Source organism: Numenius arquata, chromosome 1 (assembly GCF_964106895.1).
Source record: "Numenius arquata chromosome 1, bNumArq3.hap1.1, whole genome shotgun sequence".
Classification (NCBI taxonomy): Eukaryota; Metazoa; Chordata; class Aves; order Charadriiformes; family Scolopacidae; genus Numenius; species Numenius arquata.
The window spans coordinates 67,508,947-67,524,593 of record NC_133576.1 but is presented as its reverse complement, the minus strand read 5'-3'; the positions used below and the strand labels follow the sequence as shown (position 1 = coordinate 67,524,593).

Sequence of the window (15,647 nt, the reverse complement as noted above, 5' to 3'; positions counted from 1 at the left end):
TGGAAGTTGCTGAACGATAGCTGAGAGGGGCTGGAAGACTCAGGATTTTGAGCAGATGACCTTGCCCTGGGCCATTAGGAGAGAGTGAACTTTTTCCTGGAAATAAATGCAGATTCTGGGATTTACTGCTGGATGAAGCTGGATTATGAACCCCACAGTTTTCAGGCAATCTGCATGACCTCTGGCAGTGGCCGAGCTTTCCCAGTCTGTAGGCACACGCTCACTTGCTGATTCTCCAACTTTGCCCAGCACATGGACCCAGCAAGTGACAGGGTGGATCGAGCTGCAGCTCCAGGTCACAGGTGGGGCTTCAACAGTGGCCTTGGAGCCACCACCTGGCCTTCAGCTCACTTCTGCCCTGCCACTGCAACACACCGTGCTCTTGGCCAGACCTGGGAGCAGACGCAAATTTTAAAAACCCCAAGGGAAAGTGAGAGTGCTGGAAAGCAGCGCTGCTCCTACACCAGAAACCCTGGCCAGGCTCCCTCTGACCTCCTGCAAAACACGTCCTTCTGCACATTCTTCTTGCATCCCTCCGTCCTGCTGCATCCCTTTGTTCTCCCACATCCCCCTGTCCTACTGCATCCCTCTGCAGATCCTACCACAGCCCCCTGTCCTCCTGCATCCCTCTGCACATCCTCATGCATCCCTCTGTCCTCCCACATCCTTTTGGACACCCTTCCGCATCCCCCTGTCCTTCCGCATCCCCGTCGTCCTGCATCCCTCTGCCCATCTTCCCACATCCCCTTGTCCTCCCGCATCCCCCCTGCCCGTCCTCCCGCACTCCCCTGCCCACGGACGCTCGCAGCTCCCTCCAGCGGGGCCCGCAGCTTCCGCTCCGTGTTTCCCCACGCCGGGGACCCCCTTGCCCGCGCCCCAAAACGCCGCCAGCCGCGGCAGTGGGGCCGGCACGGCAGCTTGCTGCCGCCTCGACCCCTCTCCGCCCCCCTCTCCCTCCCTCCCCCCCCCCCCCCCCCGGCAGCAGAAAAGTAGTGACGTCAGAGTGGCGGTTAGGGTAGCGTGGAGAGGGGGGAAGGAGAGAAATGCCATTCTTATGACGTCATCCTGCTGCCATCCCCGCGCGGGACGGGCGCCAAGGAGCCGCGGCTGCCGCCGCCGCTGCCCGCCCCGGAGCCGCCCCCGGCGGGGCGGGTCGCGTCGCGCAGCGCGGCGCAGCGCGGCGCAGGGCGGGTCCCGGGGCCAGAAGCCGCTGCCGGGTGCGCCGGGCCCGGGCAGCAGCCGCCGTGGTGCCAGCAGCTGTCGGCGGGGGCGATGCGGATGGCGGTGGGTGCGGCAGCGGGCGAGGGGGCAGCGCAGAGCCCCGGCCCCGCCGCCGTGTCGCTGGGCTTGAGCGTGGCCGTGGTCTCCAGCCTGGTGAACGGCTCCACCTTCGTCCTGCAGAAGAAGGGGATCGTGCGGGCCCGCGGGCGAGGTAGGGGCCACCGGCGCTGCGGTGGTGGCGGCGGCGGGCGGGAGCGCTTCGCCCCCCCGATCCCGGGCCTTCCCTTGTCCCCTCCGGTAACACCTTCACGGTCACCGGAACATCGCTCCCGGCACCGTGCGGGACGGGTCCCGCCGCCCCGGGGGCAGCCCGGCCTCCCCCGGGACCACACCGCCCCTCGCGGACCCCGCGCTGCGGCAGCGGCCGGCCCGGGGATGGGGGGAGGTATGGGGTGCCGTGGGGAGGACTGGCACCCCCGGGTCTTGGCAGACCCTCTCAGACCTGGGGCAGGGGACACCTTCTAGGCGGCTGGACGGGGGGGAGGCGGCCTTAGTTTGTCACCTGAAGCGTGTTTGACATCGGAGGTCGATGACTGGAGCGCGGCGTGAGGGAGGTGATAAATTAGCGAAGAGGGCAGGTGGGGAGCAATGGGGCTATGCTGAGCGTAATCATCAGCAACAGCTTCCCCAGCTATGGCCTGCACGCTGGTCTGCTGTCACACTGTAATACAGCATTGGGGACTCGTGTGCATCCATACATCGGTTTTCTCTTGCGGTATTTTCATGTACTTGTGGGACTTTTCTACCCGTTCCTTTGGACCAGAGAGTTTCTTGCCTTGGGCAGCATCGGCGCATCTTATCGCTTGTTTATTCTAGCTCTTCCACAGACGGACACGACAAGTTACATCAGTCACGTGGCAGTTTCCTTCTGTAGAGAAGAAAGGCACACCAGGAACATGAAATCATTTCATCCTTTTATTTTTCCTGTTGAAATCCCATACCTCTTTTGTTTTCTGAGATGAGCGTATTCAGGAACTGACTGTGCTGTCTAGACAGTTTAGCTGAAACAAAGCTGTAAATTCACGGAGTATGAAGATTTTCTGTGTTTTATTCTGAAATTGGAGCTCCCCAAAGCATGCAGCCTCTGAACAGCATTTGGTAGTTGCATCTTGATGCTTTGAATATAGGAAAATGTGGTATTTTAATATCATGCTTTTATGTGAGGGGAAAGTTGTAAATGTGGGTTGCATGAGTCCTTTTAATTGTATTTCTGTGGTCAATAGCCGTTTGTTTTGCAGATGATGGTGTCTGTGTGTGTAAGCATGTGTCCATAGGTTCTGGGAACTCTTACTTATAGGAAACCCTGTTGAGTGACCAGGACATGCTAGGTGTTTTCTCTATATCAGTGTGTGTATGTAAATACAGGTATACATATAGATGTATTTGAGATGATTAGTGTTAGAGCAGCAGTGCCGTTCCACTGCCTGCTGCATCTAGCATGTTCAGGGTGGATGCAGTGGAGCAGACCAAGCTTGCAACGGTGTTACTACCAGCCAGCAGCCTGATCCAACAAGTTTATTTTGCCTTTTCTGCAATGACCTTACGGTTAAGGGCCTCAGACAAACCACTGTTTTGTAAGCATCGTCTCCCTTTCCTTCCAAGATGGCTGTAATCCATTTTTATTGTCCACAGAGACATCACATTTGCATCATAAATACATTTTTTTAAATTTTTTCTTTTGTAAGGGAAACAATGAGAAAACACGAGAGAAAGGAATGACTTCCCATCCCGAGGCAGTTGGAGAAGTTTCCATTTTGCAGTATAGCTGGGTCCAATTACTCCTGAAGAGCTTTCAGTGGAGCACTAGGTTAAAGAGGTGCTGGGTGTGTGCTTGCCTTCTCAGCGCTGGCAGCTCTAAAACATCCTGTTTTGAAGATATTACTGATGTTTATGTATCTTGCCGGGCGATTCGTAGTATTTCCTATTGCCGTGCTCAGTGTGGAGACACCCAGGTAGATACCTGGGGTTTCTCTCGATGTAACGTTGGGAAGCAGTGTGGTTCTGCCTTGAATCTAGCAGTGGGAGCTGCAAGCCAGAGATCGTCAGTGTCAGATGATGTCTTTTTTCCATTGGCTTCAGTAGGTGTTGTATAATTAACAAGGAGGCTCTTCAAGTCTTTTCTGTCTTCTCTTTTGAATCAATAATATAGTATTGATGCAATTAGTAATCCTTGCTTAGTTAGAAACAGCAGCGGGTGACAAATATTTTGCAAAGTTATCTGACTTGAGTCAATATTTTCTATAATTTGTGCCCCCAACAGTGTTTATATTTTATATGCAATAACAAAAGCCTAAGAAAACGATTACACCCACTCTAAAGCTGGCCATTTTCATTAGTCATTTTCCATCTCATTTCAACTATATAGTGTGATTTCCAAGCGCTTAATATTTTATATGCCTCCAGAGTTATAGATTACTGTTTTTCTTTCACTTGGGATTTCAGAGTAGGTACGATATTGCCTATTGCTCCAGCAGGTCTTCAGAGAGCATCTTCCCAAATAAAGGCAGAGCTGAATTGCTAGAAGGAGGAGCAGAACGTAAGAGCAGAACGTGATACCAAGGTCATGCTCGGTGGAGGCCAGGCTTTAGTTTAGTAAGCAGTCATTGGCCTTGATGTACAGAAGCAGAGCGGATAAAATGTGGTGCACAGGCTCCCCCAGTGCATCACAAGGCAAAAGCCTATAATCTCACAATGAAAATTATAATCCTTGAGTTCAGGAGACACTAAAGGACAATCCAGAGTTTTTACTCCTCTCTTTGAAACATGGCAGTATTTCAGGAATTCAGAGGCTTTGGTCATAGCACTTTTCAATGCTCAAAGGCAGGAGGATCGGTCAACACTATGGTACTGCCAAAACTGCATGCCAAAAGAATTTCTCTGCTACAGTTTCTCCGATACAATTTCATTGAGGCTTTATTATCAAACTAATTCATCCAAATTATGTCCAAATTACGTTTTGTTTCCGTTCTCCTAATAGTGGTTCCAATGTGTATGTTTCAATGCCACCCTCAGAAGCATTTGGTGACATTTTGGATGCTCTTCTAAGTAATACACTGCTAGCATCCCATAGGTGCTTCACTGGAAAGCGGAACTTCTGACAAATATGTTGTCTTAAGGTCCAACTTGGACACTTAGGCCAAATCTGAGCACCTTCTCTCTTGTTTTCCTCCTACTCAGTTGCCTTGAAGAACAGGGTTAAGATGAAGGTCCTCAATAGCTGAGACTGTTGAAATTGTTCTATTTCATAGTTCCAATATTGCAATTTCATATTTTTCTAATACATCTTCCTGTACTTCCTCTTTCAGGTACTTCGTACTTAACAGATATAGTATGGTGGTCTGGCACTATTGCAAGTAAGTATCTTAAAAGGTTTGATTTATTTTTTTTTGAAGGGAGAAGTTGCGGTTAGATGGTGAAATGAGACATCACGAAATCTGGGTTCTCATCTTGAATTTCACACTGAACTCATCACGAACTCCCCATCCCTCAGAAGTATCCCACCTTTAGTAAATTCTCTGTGTCTGATGGTGTTTGAGAAGGCGAAGACCTGGGACAATCCCAAGTCAGACATCTTCCCAAACTGGTTGGTACTTGCAGCCCTTGGCAGCCACATGCTGCTCTGACTCTGGGTTCCTGAAGGGTTTGTGTCTCTGGATTGTGCTGGTCCGCTCAGTTTTTAATAAAAGTCAAAGCTGCTGAATAAGAAATTGTCGCTCTGCACAAAAGGGCTCATTGAGCACATGTTATTTTTTAGATCAGAAAGCACTTAGCCAGCCTCAATTAAATAAAAAAGAAATCCTTTTTGATTTCCAGTTTGACAGATACAGTTTCAGTTTTACTTTTATCTACAAGATTAATGTGAAGCCTTGTGTGGTGCTGATAGGAGATCAGTGTAATTTCACTCTTGGTATCTTTGTAAACTCTGCTAAGTTCGCTCTCTGATGTGAATCCAGAGCATGGGGAGCAGTTAGCTTTCTCCTCTTGCAGTTCAGCCCTAGTTCTACCCACGAGTTTAAAATCACACCCCACTCTTAGACTCTAATCCAGCCTTTTGTGAATTATTTGGAAATGTTCTGGTGCTGTTTCTGAGAACTATACGAGTCCAGTTGTGCCCCTTGTTTCACAGCAGCAAGGTAAGTCTCTGTTGTCTTCAAGCTGTGCAAAATGAATGGAAACTGATAGATCTGTTGGTGGACAAAGTTCACAGCAAGTGTAGAAGCCAACAGAGCTTCAGAGGAAAGTCCTCAGATAATTTAACCTGAGTTTAAGTAGTTCTTTGTCAGCTCCCTCCTCTGCCAGGATCACTATTGCCTAAGTAGCAATAAATCTGTGCATCTGTGTTTATCGCACACGAGGCTACCGTCTTGAATCTCCAAGCAGAAGGAGTTAAAATGAGAGAGGTTTTATTACAGGAGTTTATCTTGGTGAATCAGAGAAAACGATTTCATGCTTAAAAGAGCTAACTGAATTGAATGAAGGCAAAATAGCTGAAGGGAATGGTATCAGTTGGCTTTTGTCCAGTAGCTCGGTGCAGGTATTTCAAAACAAAGCTTCAGTAGGTTTACAAAGGCACCAAGGGAAGAATTGCTAAAGCATATTATGGATTCAGAATTGCAACAGAGTCAGAAAGAGCAATAGTGAGGGCCAGGTAGGCACCTATGGGATGCAGAAAAAGGGGACGTTTGGGGAATAAGCAGTATCCCCAGTTATCTGGGCGAAATGATAACAGCTGACATCATTTTCTCAAGCAGGGGATTTGGAGTTTGGATGGCTAACAAAACCCACATAAACTCTATCAACTTGTTTCCACAATATTTGTTCCGATGGTGAACAGGGATTTCTGTGTTGGCATGCTGACTCAGCATAGTGGTGCCTAACCATTGGGGGGCCATGGGATCCACTGGAGGACCGAAGACTTCCAAGCAAGGGCCACAGATTCTGCTAAGGGATTTCTTACACAGTAGTCAAAAGAGGGATTGCAGCATATGCACAAGTATTTCAATGAGCATTAAACTAATTAATTGCCTAATTAATTAGTTCCAGTGCAGGTTTTGATAGCAGCATGGATGTGGCTGGTTTTTACAGCGGATACATCTATGTTAGTGTTTTATTGCAGATGGGGAATGCACTTGTGAAGTGAATCTCCTGTTTGTGTCCACAGATTGGGCTTTATTTCATGTTGTGGAGCAGTGTTGGAGCTCCTGGACTGGACTTTAAGATGAAACTAGGCTGGAAGATGCACTCTAGGAACGTGCCTAATGCACACCAGCTGCAAATGGACTTCCAGTCCGTGGGAGCAGGCTGAAGGTAGTCTGAAATAAAACCCCTGACATGCATAGAGCAGACATCTTTTGCTGTGTGGATCTACTCCTGGTCCTCTTTCTAATACAGACATGTCAGTGTGCATCAGATATTGTGTTGCAGTAGCTTTGTGGATATTGGTACTCCTTTAGCAAGTTTAGAGCTTGGTGTGCCTTCAAGAGCTGAAGGCTCTTGACTTACTGAAGCCATGTCTTGGCTTACAGCAGTGATATATCTGGAGAGGAATTTCTATCCAGAGGGGACCCGATAGTTTGGCAGCAAAGGTCTTCAACATCAGATAGATGGTAGTTATGGAGATTATTTTTTAATTGGTCTTAATTAGTCCTGGTTTGTTGTTAGTGGTAGTAAGAGACTGCTACTATTACTCCATGGTGATACTGAAAAGTACTTACTCTGGTAAGTTCGGTTGCCTTACGATATGTGCAGTTTGACTAAAGCTTCAGAGACCTAATTTACAGATCAGTGTTGATGCCATCTGCTAGGGCTCCTCCAACAGAAAGGCACCTGACCTCCAAAAAAAGCAACCTTTTGTCAGAGTCACTTGGAAATGTGTGTAATCAGCAGAAACATGGCATGCCAGCTGTGCCCCATCCTCTGTGCAAGATCTGTCCCAGTGCTTTCGGATGCCTTGAAGACAATGCCAAAGTTGCCACATACATCTGCTGGAAAGCAAGCCCGAGGTGGATCGCTGAGTTACTCGGTTCCCAGGGGCAGGGAGACCATCACTGACTCTTGGGCTCTAGAAATGCTGCTCATTAAGTTCTCTGGCTCATTCCTGCACGTAGAGAAAGCCTCAGTGAATTGAATGAGTATATTTTTGCCACGCTCCGCAGTTTCTGTAAGTTTGTTTGTCTCTTTCGTGTTTCCTGTAGGTTACACAGGTCTTCAGCTCTACTGATAATGTGAGCTAATTTGGTAAATTAATTAATGTTTGCACAGTCCTTTGCAGATGTAAAGAATTGGATGATGGTAATGATATTTGATAGTCAGAGGCAACGCCAGCCTGAGCATAAAGACAGCGTGGATTCTTGAAACGTTTTTAAATGCTGATAATAGCTCTTAAAATCAACTGGAAATTTGAGCTGTATGTAATTTGTTCAATCTCAAGGTTCTTGCCAGTTGCCACAGACCCTGTAACTATGCAAGCATCATGCTGACCTATTATAAACTTGCCAGCACTTGCAAAACCATCCAACCTTTCTTTTTTAACTGAAAACTTGAACGCATGAATTGTTTATCGCAGCTGTGATGTGCAATAGTGTGGCACATCTTGGAATTTGCTTTTCTTGGGGAAAGAAAAAAAACAAGATTGTGAGGCTGTTATTGTGATTTGTCAGGGATCTGTTCTTTTTATAGCAGTCAGGAATTACTTTTGATGTTATATAGGGTTGTGAAAATCTGATGTGCTCTACTATATATTGAAGAGCCTTTATGCATGTGCTTAGTATTTCATTATTAGATTTCTTTCCTCAGTACTGTCCTTATTCCCCCCCCAAAGTAACACTGCTGTTACGAACTATAACCAAGTACATTTGTATTAGATGTATGCACATTTTAAAGCCAAAGCAATGGGATATATATACTTTTAGCCCTCCCCATATGAATATTTAAGTGTAATCCACGAGTGTTTCTAATTCATAGTCTTATTTATATTCAACTAAGAGAAGTTGTAAATGAGATTATTTACTGTGCATTCTTGAATCTTCTTGTGTGGCAAATATAAATCCTATATTAAAAAATAATTTAAAAGTACAAAATTAACAGAGCTAAGCAAATCTGTAACATCTGTTTTCCAGTCTTTCCCAAACAGTATTGGGTAAGTTTGCATTACTTCTTTTTACAAAGGCATTTAATAGCTTATTTCTGGTTCTCTTGACAGTGGCTCTGGGTCAAATAGGGAATTTCTTGGCCTACACTGCAGTCCCAACTGTGCTAGTGACGCCCTTGGGAGCTCTCGGCGTTCCATTTGGGTAAGAGTTTGCTTTTCTTGTTCTTATCTGAATGTTGTTACTACTTCATAAAATGCCACATAGACTTAGTGGTCACTGAAGGTCCACTGAGAAGATGTCAGGCTTATGGGTGTTAATGATGTGTTACAGTATCACCTATTCCTGGTTTCACCAGCAAAGTTGGGGGGGGGCGGGGAGAAGGGAGGGGGGCCAATGGCGAAAAAAGGGTTCCTGAGTATCTTCTGCTTTAACTGTCACTATGGTCTGGAACAGATAAACATATGTCTTTTTTTTTTTTTTTTTTTTCCCTTTTCTTTCCTTTCCCCTTCACTGTGATTATTCCAGACTCTTCTGTCTATTCTCTTATTCACAGTTCCCTTACTATGTAGATCTTTCCTATTGTCTCACATTCTTTCTCTCCCCTGCTATCAGCCCACACGTGTTTTTTGATGCTGATTTTCATGTAATTGGATTTGGCCCCATTTCTGGAAGCGAGGGAGTCCCTTGCATATGTATGCCCACAGCTTCTTGAATGCTATGTTCACATGAGGAGGGGGGGGGAACAAAAAGGCAGTGAGTGTTCCTAGAAGAAGTTTAATATGTGACTGAACATTTTGTGAATAGTTAAAACTACGATTGTGAAACTGCTGCAGCGAAAAAGTACAATTATTTAAAAACAAAGCTGTGTGTTGCCTCAAGATTTTTTTGTTGCCTGCTGTTGTCTGCTGAATTGTGTATCTGACTGCACTGGTCATCTGCTTCAGAGTGAAAATTGCTTCGTTTGGGCTTCTGGTCTGTCTTTAGTTTTATACACAATGAAGCACACCTATTATTTTATCCTAGGCCACATAATTTTGTGTGTTTTGGTCTGAGCTGAGCCCTGTGATCTTTGTAACCAAAGGCCGCTTATATCATATGACTGCACGGTACCTATAAAATGGGGCTTCGTGACAGTTCCCCAAATTGTTAACAGGAGACACCTACCTCAGGTGCCTGTTTAGAGGGTTTGGGGATTTTTTTGGAGGTGATGATGTGGTGGTGGTTTTGGAGGTGTTGTCGTCGGGGTTTTTGTTGTTTGTTTTGGGCTTTTTTTTCCTGAGTTGAAACATCAAGGATTGAGTAAGACTGAGACTGGATGAATCTTTCCTAAGATTAGTCAGAAATGCGTTTTGAGGATCCACCAACATTTGCTACTATTCCTTTAAGAGGGAAATTCATGTGGCACATCACTGCTGGAGCATTATTAACAGGATGTAGTCAAACTTTTAATTTTCTTCCTCTTTGTGAAAGGTCCATTCTAGCTTCTTACTTACTGAAAGAAAAACTGAACATTCTTGGCAAGCTGGGCTGTTTGCTGAGTTGCGCTGGGTCTGTTGTTCTCATCATCCATTCCCCGAAGTCCGAGAGTGTAACGACTCAGGCTGAGCTTGAAGAGAAGCTTACAAATCCAGGTACTTTGTTCTTTTATTAACTCATAATGATTTTGTGGGATTGATCAAGAACATGCAGGAGGAAGAGGCTTACCACTTCCATCAGGTAGGAAAATTGACTTCTGAGGAAACCGTGACGTGACAGAAGCAAACCAGTACAGCTTTTGTGTGGTAAAACTGTGCCTTGCTGTACTGGAACTTGTCAGATTTGTTGATACATGTGCACAAAAAGGAAAATGTGGATACTTTTGAAAGCATTATCCTGCACAGCAAACTCAGAATGATGGCTGTTTGAACTTGTAATTTGCTAAAAAGTATATCTTGCCACTTAAGAGATGAAAGGTATGAGCCTAGGATCTCAACTTAAATTGTTTTATGCCAAACAGAAAAATGCTGATTGTCTTTTGTTACTTTCTATTAAAATTTTATTAAATATTTTATTTATTAAAATGTTATTTGGGTTTTTTTTAATTAAAAGTTTATATTTGATACCAGTTATGTTCTAAGCAGATTTCTTTGCACAATAAAAGTGTGTAGAAATACACTGTTGAGACGTATGCTGAAATGCCTGTTCTTTTGCACAGAGAATGTCCTGGAGGACACATATTAGTGGTAATAAATGCCAGAGTCACTTCTGTTTTTCTTGCATAAGAGCTAAACTGCCAACTATTGTTATTTCCTTTAATTGCTTTAAGTGAGAGAAACTCAAACCTAATAACATCAGCTATCCAAAAAATTTGCAGACAAAGAACAAAAAACAAATACCCCGGTTTAAATTTACCATTTCAGTCTGACTAAAATGAATTGGAAATATATTTCTTTAAAACTGTAAAGCATGAAATGTCTTTCACCACTCTAATCTGTGTATCGATGCTGTAATGTAAATGATACAGCCTCCCAGTTCTTCCAGCTCTCCCTACTCACCTTAATGGGATCTAACTTCATGTTGAAGCTCTTTGCTGGATCCACACACGTGCTTTATTGAGCTGGTTATGAATGAGGTGTTATCTCTGCTGTCTGTCATAGTGGGCTTTAAGGAGTATAATCCTGATGGAAGAGAGAATGAGGAAAAAAAAAAGCCATCTTAAATCCAGTTCAAATGTGCAACAGTGTGTATCTTACTACATGATGATTTGTTTTACACAAAGAACATGACAACATAATCAGTTGCAGGAGCCCCCATCATCTCTAAAAGCTTAGTGATTTGGATCTATATTCAATAGCAAATCTTTATCATGGTGTGTACATGAAGTTCACTGGTATGACATGATTTGTCTGCTAAGATCTTTAGAAGACCAGGAGTTCTCACCTTGCTATTGTTTTCTTTTTGTTTTCCAGTTTTCGTGGGTTATCTCTGCGTAGTGCTGCTAATGCTTCTCCTGCTTATCTTCTGGATAGCGCCAGCTCATGGACCTACTAATATCATGGTTTACATCAGTATTTGCTCTCTGCTGGGCAGTTTCACTGTTCCCAGCACAAAAGGCATTGGGCTGGCTGCTCAAGATATCTTTCACAATAACCCCTCGAGTCAAAGGGCTCTGTACCTCTGTCTGGTACTTCTGGCAGTATTAGGATGTAGCATTATCATTCAGTTCAGATACATCAATAAGGCACTGGAATGTTTCGACTCCTCTGTGTTTGGTGCCATCTACTATGTTGTGTTTACCACCCTAGTCCTGCTGGCTTCAGCCATCCTTTTCAGGGAATGGAGTAATGTAGGAGTGGTAGATTTCTTGGGAATGGCTTGTGGATTCACCACAGTATCTATTGGAATTGTTCTTATACAAGTCTTCAAGGAATTCAACTTCAATATTGGGGATTTAAATAAACCTAACATGAAAACAGATTAAAGTATTTTTTGAGGGGAAACTGGATGGCTCAGGGAGGGATGCAGAGCCTTTCATTTCTGGGTCACTGATTCAAATATGATTCAGGTTGGTAATCACCTTCTGACGATTTGGTGGCCTATGTGAAATGAATTGGAGGCCTCCATCCAGTTTCAAAGGAACAGTTGTCCATGTACCCCAGTCAACACAATAAATGACCTTAATTGGAACCACTGATTGAGTGAGCATAGAGACCGATGTATTTCCTTACTGTAAAAGGTAATCCATCAGAAAAGGTGGAGGGATATTCTGACAGACCTGTGTGTGAAAGCTTGTTTTGTGGCTTCTGAGGTACTGTTTCTGTGGGCAGAGAACATCAGTTTCTAATGCACTCAATCTGACACCTTTCATGAGTGATGTATACCTTAAAATATGGGGGGGGAAAAAGTGAGTGGAACAATTTGTTAATCTTTATATAGCAACGTGTTCACCGTCAAGGCTGTGAATTCTGAGACAAATGTTGGTTGACGCACAGACTGCAGATTTGTCCTTTTTAGTGACTGTCTCGGCAACTTGGTCTGCCATGCGGTGAAGACACTGGGCAGTTTTAAATTGAATTCTTTATACAGAGCAGTGGACCCTTAAAAATCTTTCACTAATTACTTATCAGCTGATGGTAGTGTCCAGATATGCATTTCTCTTTGTAACTTACATGCATTAAGACATACCGCATTCATCTGAGAGTTTTTATTTGGGAGCAGACAGAAAGACTGAAGGATGTGGAAATGATGCACAGACTCATTGCCTATATGGTGGCTTATTTGTAAGCAGCTCAGAACTATTTCAGTGCCTTTGTAATCCAAAAATACTGCATAAATGTGAATGTATCTGTTTCAGATGGCCTGTACCGGCTTAATATTTCAATTTCACTGTCTATAATATTGGACTGTATTCAAATTCTAAACAGGCAAAGCATCCAGGAGCCACGTGTTTTTGGAAGAATTTACAAACCTTAACTGAAACTCTTAGATGCCTTGACAGCTTCTGAAAAACCCATAGTCCTAGTGGGAAGAGGTAGTCTTCGATAGTTCTGTTTAAAGCAGTCCAGCATACCTTTATTCTAGTTAAGTGACTAAATACAGGATACCATTTTGTGAAGTAGCTAATAAGCAGAGACCACGAAAAAAGACATTTAAGAGGGAGAAGAGCACGAGATTTCTCATAGCTAAAAAAGAGATGGTCTGATGCTCTTGTAACATGGGAAAATGAGGTTCAAGACTGAAAAAGCACAGGCGTTCAGAGCGCCAAGTTTCAGATAACCAACAGGGGTATACATTCAGATCCAGTAATTTACAGACCTATGCGAACAGTTCAGCAATAATATTTTGACAAGTAGTACAAATAGCTTAAGCTAAGATTGAAACGATTCTGAACTGTTCAGTTTAAACCATTTAGAAAATGTCCAAGAAAGAAATAGTTGATTTTCATATTGTACTTATATTTGGTAGTTAAAACATCACGAGTCAAAAACTTGTAAGGAAAGCTTGAAAATTAATGAATGTTGGTTTCCATTTAAGTACAAAAATGGAAGGGTACAGTGGGACTCAACATCTCTAGTTCAGAGTGTCTCTTGAAACAAATGCAAATACCCAATGTGATTACGAGACAGCATTTGAAAAAGTTCCTGATGCTTTATCAAGAAATCATGAATGTAGCTTAGGGGCTGGCTGACAGGAATGCGGATGTTGATTAACACGGAGTAATACTGTCCAGTCTCGTGACGTATTTTGTTGATCTGAATTAATGTTACCTTAAAACTCAGCCTCCATTTGCATTTAAAAGGAATGTTATAAGCCCTTCTGATAGCAGCAATAATAATGAACAGTGAATCCTAAAGATTTAGTATTCTGAAGGGACTATTCTGAGGGAGTAGGAGCCCCACTATGTTATTTGGAAGTTTTATAACCCTAAACTCGGAGGGGGGGAGAGGGGAATGACTCTTTAGTTGGCAGAAATGCAGGTTGTTATAGGCCAGCACAGAAACTGCTTATCTTGGTGAAATAAAATAGCGCTAGCAGAGAAAAGGCCATCTTCGTGGATTTTCAAATATTGTGTATGGTTTCTAGAAAGTTTGAGAATTGTAGATGAGGGGAATTGGACTACGAAAGCTGGTTGAGTCTAACCTCTGTCCATTGCTGATTGAAAGATGGTATCTTGGGTGTCAGCAAACATTAATTCCCTTTTTCTGATTGAAACTGGAATTGCATGTAGGTTATGAGACCTGTAGTGGCCTACTTTTTAAAACAATGTTAGCTGTTTTCTGAAGCAGTCAAGTTGTCTTTTCAAAATTCAAATTCAGAGTTTGTGAGTTGCATGTTGGTTTTGTACTAGCTTTTAATCTCTGAAGACTTCTGTGGAAATCTTGAGGTTAAAATGGAAATGACTGGGGTCTCATCTTAGTCGTCCTTCAGCCATATTTGTTTGTCTTGTTTTGTTTTAAAATTCATTCATATTTATTTAGAAAGTGCCTATCCTAGTACATTAGGTGCATATGCAAATTATTAGGAAACATTAGATCCAGAATAATTTGACTGCCCTGTCTAAACTTCACCATTTCCTGCACCACACACAAGTTGACTTGATAAGCACTCACTATGCAGAGTAAGAATAAAGTAGCAGCTGTGTTCTGTGGTCTTCTTACCATCCTCACAGCTGGTAAATGTCTGCATAGATCTCGTCTCCCCAGCTGCTCCTCATCTGTGATGAGCTTTCTAGAGATGCCTAGTTAACCTTGTTGTTTAAAACAGAGGTAACAGAGATGTCAAAAGCCAGCACATAAGGTGAAAGAAATTCTTGTGGCCTTGCACATCATTTATATCTGCAGCCTTTTACATCAGGAATGCTAAATAATGGAAACCTTTATTTTTGCTACTTTGTTCAGTATGCAGCAGTGTTCTTTTAGAGTTCTGCTGTACCTGGATCTGTTTCAGTTCTAACTTTAGAAATGTATTAACATTTTACAGTTGTCACTGTTATGGTTCTTCCCCCCTCCATCCTGCGCCTTCCTCACTCTAGGTGTCCTACCTTTTTCAGTCCCGTTGCTTTTCCAATTTAAAAGGAGGCACTGTTGAAGTTGAATTTTAGCCATTCCCTCTTTTTTTTTTTTTTTTTTTTAACCCACCCCTTTGACAAGTAAGCACTTTGAATAAGACAGATATCTGAATTCCATCATCTCAGGGAGCAAATGTGCATAGTTGTCTCCTGAGCTTTGGTGTCCCTCAAGGGTCTGCCCATCTCATGTTCTATTTGCATTATGTCTATCGATAGCTACAAGCCAGAATACTTCAGTTTTGATTCCAAAGTAGAATTGGGAGAGGCTACGCATACAAAAAGTGGACTCATTACAGTGGTGGGATGCATTTGAATGAAATTCAAATCCATCTGAATGGTGTTCACACTTCTAGTATATTTGTCAAACACATTTACTTGGTACTCACTTGAAGATAGCTTTTTGATCATTATCCCTTCAGTGTATGGAGGATTTACATGTGTCAGTCACGATCTTTATTAGGTGTCAAACACAAAAATCCCTCAAATATTCAGTAGGAGAATAGAAACCTTTTTGATACAACCAAAAAAAAATATTTGTTACACCTTAAATAATTATGTAAAAAAAAAATATCTAAGCAAGTGATCTGCTGTATTGAGTTTCCAGGACTCTGTATGTGTAAATAGAGCCTATTTATTAGTGAGCTGCAACTAACATTAATAAAAACCTGTCATATCACAGTTTCACAAGTGAGGCTTCCTATTAATAATCTCAGTTTATATTGAATTTA

General features: G+C 43.2%; 1 protein-coding gene across 1 annotated transcript; it reads left to right on the top strand.

The window, feature by feature from the left end:
- Positions 1 to 1,185: 1,185 nt before the first annotated feature.
- On the top strand, positions 1,186 to 15,441 carry NIPA1 (NIPA magnesium transporter 1). Its single transcript, XM_074155740.1, has 5 exons — positions 1,186 to 1,432; positions 4,587 to 4,634; positions 8,483 to 8,573; positions 9,843 to 10,003; positions 11,321 to 15,441. The coding sequence occupies exons 1-5, from the start codon at positions 1,273 to 1,275 to the stop codon at positions 11,830 to 11,832; spliced, it is 972 nt and encodes a 323-aa protein (XP_074011841.1). The 5' UTR covers positions 1,186 to 1,272; the 3' UTR covers positions 11,833 to 15,441.
- The last annotated feature ends 206 nt before the right edge of the window (positions 15,442 to 15,647 follow it).